Genomic DNA, 19,780 nt, shown 5'->3' on the forward strand with positions numbered 1-19,780 from the left:
ATAACCCTTGATCCCCTTACTAATGAAGGGCCTCTCTCACTCTCTTTGCCACAGAGGATTATGGAGGTCATGAGCACCACAGATTAACCATTCTCTGGCTGAAGAAAGTCCTTCTCATCTTAGTGCTAAAGGTGGTCCCTTTGAGTCTGAGACCTTGGATCCTAGTTTCTCGCACCAGTGCAAACATCTTCTCCATGTCCTAGAACATAGAACATAGAAGAATACAGCGCAGTACAGGCCCTTCGGCCCTCGATGTTGCGCCGATCCAAGCCCACCTAACCTACACTAGCCCACTATCCTCCAAATGCCTATCCAATGCCCGCTTAAATGCCCATAATGAGGGAGAGTCCACCACTGCTACTGGCAAGGCATTCCATGAACTCACGACTCGCTAAGTAAAGAACCTACCCCTAACATCTGTCCCATACCTACCCCCCTTTAATTTAAAGCTATGCCCCCTTGTAATAGCTGACTCCATACGTGGAAAAAGATTCTCACTGTCAACCCTATCTAAACCCCTAATCATCTTGTACACCTCTATCAAGTCACCCCTAAACCTTCTTTTCTCCAATGAAAACAATCCCAAGTGCCTCAGCCTTTCCTCATGTTCTCCAACATCATGATTATGTCAGAGTTGTGGAAAAGGTAATTTATTGCTAAAGTCAAAATAATCTTATTTTCTTGCAGCTAAAAGCTTCAAATTCATCATATTTTAACGTTACATAATATGAGAACACACACACAACAGAAGTTTTACTCATTTAAAGAATAGAATTTACAATCTAATATGTACTTACAAACCTCTTTCTTGAACATTTAGTTTATCATTTAATGCAGTGTCTGTTTAGTTACATTAATTTGATTTGGCATTCAAAACACAGTCTAGGTTAAATACACCATAAGTAAGAGAAATACAGTTTATGTAGTAAGGTTCCACAAAGCTACTGGTTTAGATAAGTGTACTCAGTTTCTGCGCAACATTACAAGACATAAACCTAGAGTTGATAAAATGAAGGATTTATTCAAAACAATCCTCCGAATTAGGGCTGCCAGACATTACATTTTTCATGCAAAATTATTGGAGCACGACTAGTCCACTGATGAGGTTTCCCAATTTATTACTGTTCCAGTTGGGGTATGCCAATGTATCGATCTTCCAGTGAGGAGAAATCTCTGGTTCCCCTTCTTCATTCAATTGCCCCCTTAGTTGGTTACAATAAATGACATTTAAAGAATCCCCTCCTTCGGGGGAATTTAGTGTCCAGAAGTGTGGCGCTGGAAAAGCGCAACAGGTCAGGGGAGTCAATGTTTTGGGCATAAGGCCTTCCTCCGCCACATTCCTCATGAAGGGTTTATGTCTGAAACATCGACTCTCCTGCTCCTCAGATGCTGTCTGACCTGCTGTACTTTTCCAGAACCACACTTTCGCTCTGACCTCCAGCATCTGCAATCCTTACTCTCCTTCTGGAAAATTTAGTCAACTTAGCCAATTTTTTTTTGAGTTAACAAAACTGCAAGTTTAGTAGTTACTGAGCGCAAGAAGAAATAAGAATGCAATACAAATACTTATACAAATTATAAATGAGAATGAAGTTCTAGAAAAGATAAAAAGTGACAAGGTACAGGGATCAGTCTCTGAATTGTTCATGTAAAGTAGTTGGTTGAACATTGATAATTTAGAGTCAATTTAGAGATTCTTGGTTTTGCAGGCTCACTGAAATTTCTTTGTTCTGTTCCCTTTCGAGCTGGCTTCCAGTACTCAGAACCATTGTATTTGGCTGCAATGCAGTGTTACTAGTAGACAAAACTTTGTGACTTTCATAGCATACCAGCACTTGAGTTCAGGCTGGTACATTGAGATACCTCAGACCATCAGCAGATACAAGCACTTCAGCTCACTAGCACACAGACCAGAGTTGCGACTGACTTTTAAGCTCTTTCTTTTTGTATTATTTAAAGGGGAAAACACCAATGTATCTCTCAACCAGACTGCTGTATTTTCTACTATGAAGTTCACAGTCTGAGATATTAACAAGAGATTACAGCTCATTTTGTCGTGCAATTCTCTTTTTAAAGCTTTCTTGATACCTTGATATTCCAGAGTTCTTCTCTAGATAGCTACTGAATTTAAATCTGCAGTCACCTTTTGTCAGTTTCTCCTTCTTTTGTCTAAAAAAGACACATTGCTCACTTAAAAGTTCAATATGACCATAGGTGATCAAGGGTTATGATATCTGGCTTGGCAGAAGAGTCTGCAAATACATAGCTTCACAGAAAAACGGCATGAAACCTTTACCATTTTAAAAAGTAGTTTTCATTATGGTCATATGAAACTGAGTAAGATCAGAATTTTTCATCACGACATTCATCTTTGACAGCTTTGCTGCCTTAACGTAAACATACATACATACAGCAAATGCATTAATTTAGGTATCTCATGTCTCTCTTCAATATGAGTCTTAGACATGAGAGATCCATCAGAAATACTTACAAAGTTGTTTCAATACTGGGTTATTCTTGCACAATTTTGCATGAATTCAGTTTTGTTTTGGGTAGCATTAATTAAAACTTCCAGAATCCCATTTCAAAATTGTGTTGTGGTCAGATGATACAGCTTGTTTCAAAATAGTTCACAATTGATATTTTGCTTGGTCTCAACAAAAATCAAATCATTATGAATGACAACCAAAGATTTTAAAACTATCACAGTCATGTGCTCAACTGCGTAATGCATAGCTAATGTTAAGCTGGAATCAACTCAAGGCATCTGCCTTATAAACAATTCAAAGCCAGTCAACAAAGTAAAAAGCCTTGTACAGTATTACTAATACATTAGCCAATACCTTGAGGCCACTATCGCTTTGCAATGGAACAAGATTATACTTAAGTGCCAATTCTTTGCACGTTCAAATTAAATTCCGATCTTTAGCAACAGGATAAACCTGCTGATATAATTACATATCAATTACTGCACAGAAATGTTTTGACAAACTGGTCTGCACTAGTGGTTAGGCTCCAAACAAGCCACCTTTAACCCTAACTCCTTTGACCCTATCACTATATTCTTCCAATTCTTTATGAACTCTAGTACTGACTAAATGCAATCCAGAAACATTCTTAAGGTTGAAACCAACAAACCCGTCTACAAATTTTTAGTTTCCATGAGGTGACCTCTCAATGTCTTTTTTTCAGACAAAAGAACCCCAAGCCAATCTTTTCAGGCTTTCCTGATAGTTATAATCTTTTATTTCTGGTAACAGCCTAAATAAACATCTCTCAAAATAATTGTAAAAACAATGTCACATGAATAAACGAGATTGCAAATTGTAATCCAAATTTGAGCAACCTTTACACATGGCACGATGGCTCAGTGGTTAGCACTGCTGCCTCATAGCGACAGGGACCCAGGTTTGATTCCAGCCTTGGATGACTGTGTGGAGTTTGCACATTCTCTTTGTAGGTTTTCTTCAGGTGCTCCGGTTTCCTCCCACAGTCCAAAGATGTGGTCAGGTGAATTGGCCATCCTAAATTGCCCATAGTGCTAGGTGAATTAGTCAGGGGTAAATACAAGGCAGGGGAATGGGTCTGGGTGGGTTGCTCTTCAGAGGGTTGGTGTCTTGTTGGGCTGAAGGGTCTGTTTCCATACTGTAGGAAATCTAATCTAATCTTACACAGTGTCAGATTTCTACTAGCAGATCACACAACTACAATAGCCAATGCTATTCCAATGTTTAAGGGTAGCATGGATAATCCAGGAAATTACAGGAAAAAAATTCTCAGCAACAATATTTATGAGCCTTCAGAAGCTAATGAACATATTAGCGATGGACAGCATGGTTTTATGTGGGGGAGATCGTGCATCATTAACTTGATCAAGTTTTTTTTAAGAGAAGGTGACAACAATGATTGATATTGTCTAGATGGAGTTCAGTAAAGGCTTTGACTAGGTCCCTTATGGTAGATTGGTACAAAAGGTGTAGCTTACGTGGTATCGAGGTGAGCTGGCAAGATGGACGCATAAGTCATAGGAGGCAGAGGGTTGTGGTGGAAGGATGCATTTTGGAATGAAGGGCTGTGACTAGTGATGTTCCATAGGGATCAGTCTGATTCATGATCTACATAAATAATTTGGAGGGAAACATGGATGGTCCAATTAGTTAATTTGCAGATGATACAAAAATCAATGGAGTTGCGGATAAGTGAGGAGGATTGGCATACAAGAAAGCAGGATACAGATCAGTTGGAGGCATGGGCAGAAAAATGGCAGATGGAGTTTAATCCAGACAAATATGAGGTGATGCATTTTAGAAGGTCAAGTACAGGTGGAAATCATACAGTGAATAGCAGAACCCTTAGGAGTACTAATATGCAGAAAGTTCTGGGTGTGCACGTCCACAGATCACTGAAGGTGGCAGCAGAGGTTGATAAGGTAGTTAAAAAAAAAGGCCTATGGCATGTTTGCCTTCACTGAAAGGGGCATTGAGTTTAAGCATAGACAAGTTATGCTGCACCTTTATAGAACTTCAGTTAGGTGACACTGACAACAGTAAAAGGAGAAAGTGAGGTCTGCAGATGCTGGAGATCAGAGCTGGAAATGTGTTGCTGGAAAAGCGCAGCAGGTCAGGCAGCATCCAGGGAACAGGAGAATCGACATTTCGGGCATAAGCCTGAAGAAGGGCTTATGCCCGAAACGTCGATTCTCCTGTTCCCTGGATGCTGCCTGACCTGCTGCGCTTTTCCAGCAACACATTTCCAGCTCTTACAACAGTAAATACAGTTCTGGTCACCACACTACCATAAGGATTTGGATGCTTTGGAGAGAGTACAGAAAAGGTTTACCGGGATGTTGCCTGGTACAGGGGAATTTAACTATGACAAACTCAGTCTATCCAACGTTTCGTTTCCAATGGAATGCAGGAGGTTGAAAGGTGACCTGATAGATGTTTATAAGATTGTGAATAGCATGGATAGAGTGGAAAGTATGAGGCAGTTTCCTATGGTGGAGGGGTCAATTACTAAGGGACACAGGTTAAAAGTGCGCAGAGGTTGGGTGGAGGTTTAAAACAGCTGTGCGAGGCAAGTTTTTCACACAAACGATGATGAGCGCTATTAATGCGCCACCAGAGGAGGTAGTAGAAGCAGACACAATAGCAGCATTCAAGAAGCACCTGAATGAATATATGAATAGGAAGGGAATATATGGCTACAGATCCTATAAGTGAAGACAGTTTTAGTAGGGAAGGGTAAAATGTGTTAGCGCAGGCTTGGAGGGCCAAAAGGCTGTTTCTGTATTGTTTTTTAGATTAGATTCTCAACAGTGTGGAAACAGGCCCTTCAGCCCAACAAGTCCATACCGACCCTCTGAAGAGTAACCCACCCTGACCCATTTCCCTCTGACTATGGGCAATTTAGAATGGCCAATTCACCTGACCTGCACATCTTTGGACTGTGGGAGGAAACCGGAGTATCCAGAGGAAACCCATGCAGACACAGGGAGAATGTGCAAGCTCCACACAGGCAGTCGCTCGAGGCTGGAATCAAACCTGGGACCCTGGTGCTGCATTCAACTTGAGTGACTCTGCAATTTTTAATCACATATTTAAACCACTTAAGATACAATTCTACTAAAAATAACACGAACCGCATTAAAAGACCAATTTGCACTTTGTTCTGAAGCAGAAATAAATCATTAGGCAGCAACAAGACCAATAAACTCTTATTGTTGGTCAAAGGAGACAGAAGCTGCCTTAGTTCACTCTTACGGATTTATTGAATGGAAAACACTTGGTTGCAGCCAGGTAATTACCACCAGACATCTGTTATTGCACTGATCTTGGGCAATCAAGTGATGAGAAGAAATCTTAGGAACCCTACAGTGTGGAAACAAGCCATTTAGCCTCACAAATCCATACCAATCCTCTGATAAGTATCCCTCACCCAGACCCACCTCTCTCCCCTATTCTTGTAACCCTGAATTTCCGATGGGTAATCTACCTAGCTGCACATCCCTGAATACCATAGGCAATTTAGCACGGTCAATCCACCTTCTGCACATCTTTGGACTGCAGGAGGAAACCAGAGCAAACGGAGGAAAGCCACACAGACACAGACACAGACAAGGGGGAACATACAAACTCCACACTGACACTTGCCCAAGGCTGAATCGAACCTTGGTCCCTGGTTCTGTGACGCAGTAGTGCTAACCACTGAGCTACCATGCCACCCGTAACATGCAGTAAGTTTCAGGTATTTGTTTATTAGCCACAAGGACACAGTTACAATTCAGATTTATTGTCTTTGAACTTTAGGTTTAAAGTTAGGGTAAATAAATGAGGTCATGTGCCCTGTTACACAGTTTGCCTCACAGTCACTTGGAGTGATTGGATTGTTTGCAGTCAAAGGAAGACTTAGATTCTTTTATTGAGGTGGTGGTGCAAGATATTTATGCTCTGAGTCAATGACAGCAGGCGCTGAGTCTCTCAAAGTCCCAAAAAAGTGCTGAAAGTACCGGATTACAAACAGTTTTTCTGAAGAAGGGTCACCGGACTTTCATGTTAATTTTAATTTCTCCCCATAGATGCTGCCAGACTTGTTAAGTTTCTCGAACAATTTCTGTTTTTGCTTCAGATTTCCATCTTCTGCTGTTCTTTGTTTTAATTTAGATTACAAACAAACAGTCAGGTTGTAAGTGTGCTCGCTGAGATGGTAGATTTGTTCTCGTGCTAAGTAACATCAGTGAGCCTCCAACGAAGCGCTGGTGTTCTGTCCTTCAAGCTATTTATGTGTCTTGATCTGTTGTGGTGAGTGATATCACTTTCAATTATTTTTCTGAGGGGTTGGTAAATGTCGTCCAAATAGATATGTTTGTTGATGGAATTCCAGTTTGAATGCCAGGCCTCTAGGAATTCCTGTCCCTGTCTTTGTTTCGCCTGTCCCAGTATGGATGTATTGTCCCAGTCCCTCTTCGTCTGTGTGTATGGATACCAGTGATAGTTGATTATGTCTTTTGGTTGCCAGTTGGGGTTCATGTGTCCTGGTGGCTAGTCTCCTGCCCGTTTGTCCAATGCAATGTTTGTTACAGTCCTTGCAGGGTATTTTGTATATGACATTCATTCTGTTGGTTGTTGTTATGGGGTCCTTTAAATTCATTAGGAGCTGTTTCAGTGTGTGTGCAGGTTTGTGGGCTACCATGATGCCTTGGGGCCAGAGTAGTCTGGTTGTCATCTCCAAGATGTTTTTGATGTATGGCAGGATGACTGGAGTCCCTGGTCATGTTGTATTTTCTTGTTTAGGTCTGTGGTCCAGGAATCAGCAGGCTGTGCTCATCGGGTACTCATTGTCCCTGAATTTGTTGTATAAGTATTGGTCTTCCTGCTGCCGTTTCACTGCCCTCTGCCCGCTCCCCCCCCCCCACCCAACCCCTCTCATGTCTGTGAGTATCAGGTTTAACCTTATGCAGGATCTTCTCCCGATCAACAACTCTGCTGGAGCTATCCCTGTTGTTGCCTGGGTGGTCCTATAATCAAACAGGAACTGGGACAGCGTGGTAGTCATTTGACGCTGCAGGCTGCTTCTTTAAACCTGCCTTCAAATGTTTGGACCACTCTTTCCACTAGATGACAGATGATATAGAGCTGTCCTTATGTACTGAATGCCATCTGACTTTAGGAAATATTGTAATTCCCTGCTGGTAAATTACTTCTCATTGTCCGTGACCAATACTTCTGGGAGTCCATGTATTGGGAATGATGCTCATAGCCTCCGAGTTGTCATCCCGGAGTTTGCCAAATCAACTTTATGCATGTCCAACCACTTTGAATGGCCATCCACAATGACCAAGCACGTTGAGCCCATGAAAGAACCGATACAGTTAACATGCAACCCAGACCAGGATTCTCCCGATCATTCCCATGAATGTGGGGGTGCTTCTGGTGGCAATTTTTGTCCTTCTTGGGACTTTGGGCACTGCTTCATCCACACAGCTAGGTTAGCATCCAATCCCCACCATCAGACACAGCTTCTTGCTAACATCTTCATCTTGGAAACCCCTGGATGACACTGGTGGAGCTCAGCTAGTATCTGGAGGCGATCTTTACTGGGACAATCACCCTTGCTCCCCATAGTAATATGCCTTCTTCTCGCAGAGTCCAGAAAGATTTCAATCAGGGTTGTGACGACCCTTCGGTTCCCCCATTACTATCAACTGTTTTAGGTTTTGCTACGACAGGATCTTTTTGTGTCCACAGTCGAATATTGTCAGTGGTGACTGGAAGAATATCCAGAAAGTTCAAAATCAAAATGGACTCTTCCAAGGGAGGCACTAGCACTGGAGTATCTGCCACTGACAGACAGCTCAAGACATCCTCATTTGCTAGTTGGCTTCCTGGATGGTTTCTAACTGGTACTTGTACCTGCTGAAAATAAGGGTCCAATTCTTAATTCTACCAAAAGCTGCGGATGGCACTGCCTTGTCTTCCTTCAGAAGCCCTAGCAGGGGTTTGTAATCAGTTACTATGACAATTTCCTGTCCGTAAAAGATACTGGTCAGACTTCCTCACACTAAAGATGACCGCGAAACCTTCCTTCTTTATCTGGGCATGTTTGCATTTCGCATCAGCGTCCAAGAGGCTTATGCTATTGGGCATTCCTCTCCATTGGGCCACCAGTGTGCCAATACTACCCCGAAACCATACAGGGAGGCTTCACAAGTCACCACTATCTCTTGCTTCAGATCGTAGTGGGCCAACACCCTAGATGATAGCGGCTTTTCTCACTTTCCTATAGGCTACCATTCTTGGATATGCTATCATTTCCAAGGCTGACCCTTTTTCAATAGCATATAAAGGTGCCAAGATGGAGGTCAGGTTATGTATAAATTGTCCATGATAATTCACTAACCCAAGGAAAGACCAAAGCTCCGGTACAGATATGGGACCCAGGGCTCCTTTGATCACCCTCACTTTCTCTTCCAACAGGTGTAACCCAGTTTTTTTCAACTCTGTAACCCAAGTAGGTCACTTGGGGTGCCTGGAACACATTTTTCCTTTAAGGCATATGGTTGCCTGGGAGAAACATTTAAGCTTTATGTCTTTGTATTGGTCGTCCCTGTTATTAGTATGTCACTCAGATAAATAGCAACCTACGGTAGTCCTTGTAAAATGTTCTCCATTTTCCGCTGAAAAGGGAGGAGGCTGAAGATAGCCCAAATGGCAATCTTGTATATTGATGTAAAGCCTTATGGGTGTTAATCGCAGCATACTTCTGGAACTCCTCATCTAGTCACAATTGCAGGTAGACATGGTTCATGTCCAGCTTTGTAAAGGAGGGCCTCCCCACCCCCAATCACCAACCTTGCGACTAGTCCACTATGTGAGGGATTGGGATTTAACTAGCTGCAAGAGGTGGTTTATTGTTTGCTTAAACTCTCCACAAATGTGAATTGAGCTGTCAGGCTTCACAATTAGCACGATCAGTAATGCCCATTCTGCAAATTGCATTGGTTTGATGATTCCTTCTTTCTCCTACCTCCTGATTCCACCTCTACTGCTGCCTGCATGGCGAAAGGCACCAGGTGGGCCTTGCAAAATCTCAGAATCGCTTCCTGGTCAATGTGTGAAGTGGCTTTGGCCCAAGCCTTTTCATACCATCAGTGGTAAATGTACCAACTACTTCCTATAGGAAACCGGAACTGAAGTCGTACACTTAACCTGCAGTGTATGTTCTCAGTCTGGCTGAGAAAACTTGTGCAAACTTACAGGTTGGAATCCCAAGTGAATCTTGTTAAAGACAAATTCTGCAACTACAGATACAGTTGCACTGGTATTGACCTCCACAGAAACTAAGCGACCATTTAACTAAACGTTTAATTTTAATTGGTTCCAATTCGGATGTCAGTAAGCAATTTACTTGTTCCAACCTACACACCAGGGTACTTTCCCAGTATGCACTCTCCTGGTACCGGCCTACGAGTTTTCATATTCAAGTGAGGTCTTGTAGGACTCCTCTGCTGTCACAAGTACGCACACAGGCAGCAACTACAATAGCTTGCTGGTTCAGATCTGAAAGAACATTTTAGCCACTTGGCCAAGGCACAGCTTTGTTGTGGGATTTGGCTATGGGCTGGCCTAGAGTCCCTTTGCTCAGGATACAACCTATGTGAGGCTCTGCGATTGCCTGTGCTCAAGTGGTGTTCCCACAGCTCAGTTGGAGAGGTGAGACAGTCCACTTCCTTTGGGATGCCCTGAAGCTCCTATGATCCAGTTACTGCATTTTCGAATAACGCGCCAGTTGTGTTGCCAGCTTGAAGGCCAGCTGGACTTCAGCTGGTAGACACTTGTGCATGGTTATGTCATTTATCCCACATACCAAATGGTCTCTGAGCATCTCATTCAGTATTATCCCAAAATCAGATGCCTCTGCTAGTCATCTCAACTTCATCAAAATTCCCAGTACAGATTCCCCTGTTCTCAAACAGCCAAATAAAACAGATAGCATCTCAGAATTAGGGGACGTTTGGTGTCATAATATTCCTTCACCAACTCCATCAACTTTTGAAAGATTTTAGTGTCTGGTGTATCTGGGAAAGTTCAGCACCTAATAACCGAGAATGCTGCAGGTCTGCAAGCAGTCAGAAAGATTACTTGTTCTTATCATCTGCCTCAATGTCATTTGCCTGGAAAAAATATCGCATTCTTTCCACAGGCCAGGCCCAGTCTTAGACAACAGGATCAAATGAGTCAAGCTTCCCAAATAAAGGCATGATGCCAGACATGCTTATCCCAATTCCAAGATGACTGTAGCAAGCGAATGTTCTTTAGGCACATCCTGTTTTCTCCCATCACCACCAGTATCCTATCACCACTCAACATTGAGACCGATATCCTATCACCACTCAACCTTGAGTTGCTTATGGACAGTATGCTGGCTGTAATCAGCCAGTTTGGAGTCAGTTGCCTGAGCTGAGGAGATTCTGATCTCCTGGTTATATTGGTCAGCCAGAGCTTTCCCGATTGGGGTTGTTTACCTGGACCAATCAACAGCCTCGTAATCAACGAGACCAAGTTGGTTCCAATGACTACAACATCTTTGTCATGACTAAGAAATGACTGCTAGAATGGAGCTTTCATCCCGCCTTGACTATCAATTTGAAGGAAAATTTGACAAAAATGCACTGGCACAATTGGTTCAATTTATTTTTCAAATGAAATAAGTTCTTTTACATCTTAAGCTTCATCTGTATACCTCCAAAAGAATACCTAGAGATGAAGGCACTTTCATCCTAAAATCTTTTATCTCATAAATGAACACAATGGATATAAACAGGAACAAATGGCACCAAGAAGAATTTTGCGCTCCTGGGAAATGTGACAATACCAGAATAAAAATGCTCAAAACCAAAAGTGACAAAAGGTGACAATGAACATGTAAAACTCAAAATCAAAACTCTTCCAATCATCATCTCCCCTCCTGTGGAGATCAGCAGGCAATGAAACAACAAATAAAATGTCAAATCCTTGGCTTAGAGGCAAAAGATCCCAGCAAAGCCTTCAAGAGGAAATCTCGGCTTAAAACAAATTTTACTTGGGTTTGGCCAGAACTTTTGAAGAAAATGAATCCAAAACCAACAAACATTGGTGAATTGTTCCTTTTTAATCAGAAGCTATTAATATTAGATTGCTGTAAATCTTGAAACTCTTGAATACAATAAATATTTTTTGTAACTGATGAAAATGCTACAGTCAAGTGTTGTAAATCATGGATAGGACATAACTGTAATGGGTCATTTTGCCCTCCAGTATTTTTTCTGGGAAATTGTTTTGCCTAGCCTACCTTTCACAGTACAGAGGATCATAAAATGCCAGTTCTCCTATGCTGCATCAATCTTTCCACCTTGTGCCATAAACAATGGCCCCCACCATGGTTTCAGGGCAGGGGAAAGGAAATTATCCAGTAAAACATTCTCCATTTCAGAGAAGGTGTTGTAATTGCAAAAAGAAAAGTTGAACACTGAAATCCGATTGGTCTAAGTTTGTAATGTGTGCATCTTTATGGTTGACAATTTGATAAAATGCAGCATTAAAGAAGCAGAATGAAAAAGATATGTGACAGATCCATCTAATTTATTTATGAGACATAATGCATTCCAGAACCCATTACTTCAAAGTAATCCTGCAATGTACATGGGCTACAGACTATAATGCACGATTCCTTCAAAAGCTGCTATAAACCATCAGGTCTGGGAGAGCATTGATAGATGAATGCAACAGTGGAGAGAAGGCAAATCTCTTTCATCTGAGGTTAACACAAATAAGGAAGACTTCTAAGCTGAAAACCAGAAGTTGTCTTAAGTAATAAGGAACTGCTTTTCGGTAGGAGGTTGAAACAGGAATATGAAAATTAATGAAATTAGTTGGATAAAGTGTTCTTGTGATACTGAAAAAAATAGGTTTTTTGATGTAATGCCACTATCCATAATTTAACTGACAGACTTTCTCATTTTATCCTTTTGTAAAAAGTAGGTATATATGATAAATCATATCAATTATACAAAGAATACATTAGTAATTTTTCAGTAATTACTGGGTTAGGAAAATTATGACTGGATTCATATTTGTGTTTTCCTGGATTCTGAAGTTCACTTTGGTTTTAGTATACAAATACTGCTATTCCAATTGAATACCGCAAAAACATGAGTGTTAATTTCTAATTGTTTTACAATGTTCAACATTGTTTTATTGCTTTGAAATATGAGCCACAGAAAACCAGTGTGTCAATTACCAAACAAAAGGCTAATTTAATGTAGACATAAACTTCGTATAACTGCAACCTAAAATCTTGTATTATTTTCTGTCAGAAATGTTTCTTTGCCATCACCTCAACTTATGATATCGGATGGACTTTATTGGGGATGAGGACCATCGACTATTAAGTATGGGTTTTCATTCCATACTTCTTAATGAATCCTTTCCAAGAAAAGCCCTGATCATTTATAATAAACGCAAGTGTTATTTGTCAGAGACCATGTTTTTTAAATCTTACTGGACTAAATTTGCAATGTGTGCATCTTTGTGATTGACAATTTGTACGCATAATTCAGCATTAAAGAAGCAGAATGAAAAAGCTATGTGACAGATCTGTCTAATTTATTTAAACTTGCATTTCTCCTTGAAGTAATGGTTGAAAGTTCTACATCATGCCTATTTTAAATTACATGTGAAAGTGGATGCAGTACAGTAAATTGTGTTGTCTATGATCGTTTGCCCTCACTGTCTTAACACTCACTTGACCAGAGGTTAAAAACCTTTCTTATTCTACATAGTTTTGGAAGATCCCTTTCTACAATTGTTCTCATGTCTGAGTATCTCTTTCATAATAATTCAACACATTTTTGGATAAATGAATCTCGTAACAAAACAGAAATTGCTGGAAAACATCAGCTAGGCTGGCAGCATCTATGGACAGAAATAAGAGCTAAGGTTTCAGGTCCAGTGACCCTTCTTCAGAACTGATGGTAGCTCGGAAAAGTTAGTTTTTATTCAGAAGATAGGGTGGGGGTAAGGATTAAATGATAGGCAGAGGTAGAGCCCAAAGAGAGAGAAAACAGTTGGGCAGAAAGAATTGGATAACAATCAGCCTCAGAGAATGAACAGCTGCTAATGGGGACTATTCATGACTAACAATGGCACTGTGTGTAACAGCAGAGCATTTGATAACAAGGCCTAGTGTTTGGGGTTTGGGGTAAGGACATGGGAGAAGGTGCCTCAAGCCGTAAAACTGTTGAATTCAATATTAAGTCCAGAAGGCTGCAGAGTTCCCAAGCGGAAAATGATGTGCTATTCTTCCAGCTTGCACTGAGCTTCACCGGAGCACTGCACCAAGCCTGAGACTGAGATATTGGCCAGGGAACATGGTGGTGTGTTGAAGTGACAGACAACTGGAAGCTCAAGGTCTTTTTTGTGGATAGGTCATAGGTATTCTGCAAAGCGGTCACCCAGTCTTTGCTTCATTTCCCCAATGTAGAGGAGACCACATTGTGAGCAGCAAATGCAGTAGACGAGATTGAATGATGTGCAGGTAAAGCTCTGCTCGACATGGAAGGTGTTTGGGCCCTTGGATACTGAGGAGGGAGGAAGTAAATGGGCAGGCCTTACCTCTGCTGTGGGGAAGTGAAGGAGTTGTGGACCAGTGTGTCCTGCAGCGAATGGTCTTGCAGAAGACTGACAAGGGAGGGAATGGGAATGGGAATGCATGTCTGATGGTGACATCCTACTGGAGGTAGCAGAAATGGTGACTAATGATCCTCTGGATGTGCATGCTGGTGGGATGGTAGGTGAGAATTAGGAGTACCCTATCCTGTTGTAGGAGGGAAAAGAGGGGGCGAGGGCTCAAGTGCAGGAAATGAGTTGGATCTCCTGAGGGCCCTGACAACCATGGTGTTCAGGAATCCTTGCTTGAGGAAGAAGGTGGATATTTCAGAGGCTCCTTGTCAAAGTTGGCATCAACAGAGACAGAGAAACTGACAGAATGGAGTATAGTCTTTACAGGAAGCTTTTTTGTTTAAATCTACAGTACTGGCTGAGAATTTATTCCATACATTTAAAATTCTGTGGGATGGTTTATTTTAATCCGATGTCTTGTTTAAGTTTTATTTATTTGTTGTTTACAATTTTGAGTTCTGCACTCAAAATATACAGTTCCCTCAGTTACATCAATAATTTGCCTCAGCAAATCAAAATTTGGATCTTACCACCTCATAAGAATCTCTGAGTTACAGAATTATTCATTACCTCTGCTCTCCAAACTCTTCCCTCACCCAAATCCTTCACAAGGTCAAACATCCAGAACTACCACAAACAAGTTTTTATTTTACAAATTATCACTCCCAAAGCATGGTTTTGGACAGCAGGACTGGACACTGAGAATTCAAGTATAGCCATTGGTGTGAGAGATAGTACATCATAAAATCTGAAAACTTTTAAATGTGATCCTTCAAATTAACTAGGTTCATGTGACTAATTTAGTTTAGGCAATATAGGCAAAAGCCTAAGGGAATGTTTTGGCAAGCATCTGAGCTAGGCCTGTAACGGCCAGTCTGACCTCCCTGTCACCACCCATTTCAATTCCCCTTCCCACTCCGTCTATGACATGTTCATCCTCAGTCTCTTCCATAGCCATAGTGAATCAGATCGCAAATGGAGGAACAACACCTCATCTTTCACCTGGGCAACCTATAGCATGGAGGACACAACATTGAATTCTGCAATTTCCAATAACCTTCCCACCCATCCCCCGACTAGATCTCTAGCCCAGCTTCCTCCCTTCCATTCCACCTAGTGACCCTTCCTTCCAGCTACCAACCAGATTCATTCCTCCCAACCAGGTCTTACCCACCACCTGTGTTTATCTATCACTACTTCACCATTGCATCCCTCTCTCCAACTAACTCCCTCCCCCTGACTGCGGATCCACCTGCCCCACCTCCACTCCTGTTATACCCAAAACGTTGGCTTCTCCATCTCCTGATGCTGCCTGGCTTGTTGTGTTCTTCCAGCCTTCACCTTGTCTACTTTGGATTCCAGCGTCTGCAGTTTTTTTTGTCTCTAATTAAGGCTCACCCCAGCACTGATCCAGCTTTGATATTAACAGTTTCATACACATGAGATTCTTTCAGCGATTTTCAACATGATAAGTAGATCTTAAATTAATTTAATTCATCAAATCAGAACTCAACTCCTCTCCACTTTGTAGTTAAAGCTTCTCCATTGATCATGTTTTTATCCTTTTATGTTTAAAATTGTCAATTTAATATTCATTCATTAGGTTAAACTCTCAGCACATCACTCTGTCAGTTCAATTATTGTACATTCTCTGAACTTCTCTCAGTTATCAAATTATGAACTTCAAAATAGCTGAAACAACCTCAATAAAGGTATACTGCTCAAGGTCATTGCTCTTTCGATAAAGATTGTCACCAGTAAATATATCTAACATTCTCTTCTCCGTGTTTCATGAACAACAGCAATATTGCCTCTGTAGTGCTGTTCTTGGAATATCAGAACAAAGATGGCTTTTTTCTCTCATACATCAGAGGAGATTTACAAACTACTTGAAGATATAAACAATCTGGTATCTTTCCTATCGTTCATGTCTTTGCAAATTTTCATCTCTGTATATCTTGTCCAAGTCACCTAGACAAATGTACTTCTTTCAGGTTTTCCTTACAACATGAATTATTGATCAAATTAAGTCATCATGTAATAAATAATAACTGAGTACATTTGCTATGTCCATTCTGCAATCAAGATGTTCACCTCCACGAAAAAAAGAAACAGTACCTACCACCCACTTTCATTGCTGGTAGTACAAGAGACATTTTCGGTCTGGTTGTCTTATTATGGCTAATAGCTGGTAGCAAAAGGTGATCCTGAAATACAAAGAGACATATGCTGTTACAACACATTCTAAAACAAACTGAAACTCAGGCTCAACCCTACATGTTTTAAAACCTTGTCTTCTTTAAAACTAATTTTAACGGCAAATTAGTTTCTAAAATCAAATAAAACTTAAAAAAAAAACAAAAACAAGTTCATCCTTCCAACCATCTGTCCATCCATCTATCCAATTAAACTTGGAAGACTGAAAGATGTGAGCTTTTATCTTTTTCCCTCAAACGCTGTTAATTTAGTGGTTCAGAATCCTTATTGGGCTGTTCATAAGTTTTAAAGAATAAAGTTGCAAAATTGAAAAAATATATCCCTTCTGTCTCCTTTTTCCTGAGAGTCCAATCTTGCTTTCTCACTTCTTAATCCTCTTTCTGTAACTTTAATGTTTTTTTTTTATTCTTGTTTAGATTGAATCATTAAAACATTAAAAAATGGGCTGTGCGAAACAAAGGACAAGGCAATAAGTACTTACGTGGCTGTTCTACAATTTAGAATAAGACAAGATTACTTAAAACATGATGTAAGTGCAAGTTTTCTCTTTTCGGGTTATATTATCCTACACCAGTGTCTTCAATGGTTTCTTGTGCTATGGACCAGACCAAACCCCTCAAAATATATTAAGAAATAGTCCAGACCATAACATTTTCTTATTTTAAAGGTAAATGTAAGGCGCTATGTTCCAGATGCAGTTCAACTGGTCAAACTACTCAACACTAAGCGAAACACACTTAATTTTTACACTACAGTTAAAATATAGACAAAATAAAAATAAAATGTCTTAACTGTAACTGAAATGAAATGCTTAATGAAATAACAGATATATTAACTGCGATTAATGAATTGTTCCAATTCATTAACATCCCATAAACATACCCTTGGCAAGGGCAAATTCAGTTAAACACATGTTTGCATGCAATTCTAGCAGCAGGAAGAAACCCCAGCTTTTATATAAAACAGAGAGAGGGGAATAAGAGCTTCCACATCCAGCTTCAAGATGCTAACAACTGCTAAAGTTAAAAATCCTGTTACTGTGGGAGCGCTTGATCCCACTCATTCATGATGCTTCTAATGTTCTAACTTTAGAAAAGACTAAGGTGTCACAAGCTGTTTACTTTAATGGTTTTGGGCAGACTGCTCACACCTCTATTTTAACCTTTCTTGATAACAAATACCAGGACCATACACCTCTTAAAGCCATAGTATTGTCTCACCTATAACCAGAGTCTAAGAGCATACAGATACATTTCCAGTATCTTAGTGATTCTCAAGTTCGTCAGATGTTGACCTGTTAAGTGAGTCCTAGACATTATCAGAAGTGATGCAGCTGAATAGAAACACTTGAGAAAAATAAATGATAGCAGGATAACCTTCAAGTGATTCAAGTGTCAAATAAAAGTAGTCAGCTATTTCCTCACCTGTGACAAGAGGGAAAGCTGACCCAAATTAACAAGTACTTCCGATATCTCTCTCCAAACATCATTGAACTAGTTTTTTTTTGAGTGGACTAAAGTTCACTTAGAAACCAAAAAACTCAGTCCAAGATGCACTGAATAATGTGGTATCTGTTATGATTTATCAGCTTTATTTTATAATGACTGATATATAAATGATAAAAGCTAAAATGATGTATCTAGTTACTTATATTATTAGATACCTGCAAACATTTTGAGTTAGAATCTGTTCTACAAGAACACCTACACAATACATTTGAAGTAAAGAAAATTCAGAGCAAGCCAAATTACTTTACTGGGAGGACACGACTGGGAGGCTGAAGAAGTTGGGGAAGGTGTTGAATTGTTGATTTGAAGTAGTATTTTATTACTTTACTGTTTAGTTAAGACATTCTCTTTTATAGCTAGCATCACCTTGCACACAATTGAAGCACGTGATTGTATACACGTACATCATAATCATTGAAGGCTCTGAGATGGCAGAAAAAGGAAGAGGAATTATTAGAGCCATGCAAGCTAATAAAGTGCTAAAATTAAGATTGCACAAGGCAGCCCATTTCCTAACATGAATGCATTATACACCAGAATCAAATGCCATGAATTCTTTTGGAGGGGGCTATATGTGACAAAAATAAATTAAAAAAAATAAAAAAATCTAAGAAAAACTGATTCAAAAGCAAAAAAAGTCTAATCTTTCTTACATCAGGATAACTTCAACATTACTGCATGTTTCCCTTATAAAACATAGCACAGTAAATAAATTGTTTCAAATGTCAGTCATTCTCTACTTTCACTCCAAAAGGAATGAAAAATATTATTTGTTACTAAGCAACGTAATAGTAGATTTCCACATATCAATTTTTAAAAAATTTCTCATTTTTTAACTATTGTTTGCCTTGCTGTTCCAGACTGTCTACATTCTTACAATACCCCTTGGAGTTATTTAACAAAGGTTGCCACAATGAAATGTCAATAATTTGGCTATACAGATCCTGATTCAGTGATCTAAAGCAGTTGTGTTGATCTCAGTAGAATTTTCGCATAATACAAGGATCTCACTGCCAGCTTTTCTTGAATTGGCTGAGAATTCCTTCAACACGTAACACTTCACATTTTTCGCTCTTTTTGGGGTAGATGAAGATCTAAGCATCATGCCTAAGTATATCAAATACACAAAGCACACAATGGGTGAGCAAGTAACCTCATGCAATTCATTATGCAATACCAATACACAGATTATAGCTCTTTCTAAAGAATGATAGATTGCCTGAACCAGTGTAGCCCTGTGACTTTTAATAGCTTTAATTGACAGAGCACGAAGTAGTGGCTCACATGCCAAATCAAAGTCTAACTGTTGCTCATTGCTAGACATAAGTCAGTCTGTCAGTGAAGGTATGCGAATACATCAATGTTGGCCATTGCTTAATATATAAGGTAGCCCTCTGTATGAGCATCCCTGGGCACTGTTATGGGGAAATAACAATGCCTGCAAGCTCTTCCAAAAAGAGCAAATGGTTATTGGCAATTTTGCACACCAGCTGAAAAAGGATGAAAATTGCAAAGTACTTAGCATATTTGGGGTTTCCTTCTGACGTGGCCAGAACGAAGAGTTAATCTTGCAAAGGGGTATTAGAAATGTGAAATTCACATCAATTTTCAGTTTTGAATGAATGAATGTTTATCATGCTATAATTCACTTTTATCCAGTGAACCTATGTCATTCTAAAATTTATTGTGACTTTGTCAAGTCTCACTTTGATCACCTGACCTTGGATACCACCAATTAATTTCCCACTCAATTACTCTCAGAATCAGGCTTCTGTTTTTCAGTCAAGAGTCAACCTTTGGCCAACATATAACATGCAGCTTAGAGTCATGTTATCACTT

The 19,780-nt window shown here is 40.1% G+C and overlaps 1 protein-coding gene across 1 annotated transcript in view; it reads right to left on the reverse strand.

The window, feature by feature from the left end:
- The window catches only part of atf6 (activating transcription factor 6), a 335,361-nt gene that overhangs the window by 114,694 nt on the left and 200,887 nt on the right, over nucleotides 1-19,780 (reverse strand). Inside the window, exon 15 of the mRNA XM_043699998.1 lies at nucleotides 16,339-16,423. Coding sequence (XP_043555933.1) covers nucleotides 16,339-16,423 — 85 coding nt within the window. The remainder of the gene's footprint in view (nucleotides 1-16,338; nucleotides 16,424-19,780) is intronic.

This window comes from Chiloscyllium plagiosum, chromosome 11, assembly GCF_004010195.1.
Source record: "Chiloscyllium plagiosum isolate BGI_BamShark_2017 chromosome 11, ASM401019v2, whole genome shotgun sequence".
In the NCBI taxonomy this organism is placed as follows: Eukaryota; Metazoa; Chordata; class Chondrichthyes; order Orectolobiformes; family Hemiscylliidae; genus Chiloscyllium; species Chiloscyllium plagiosum.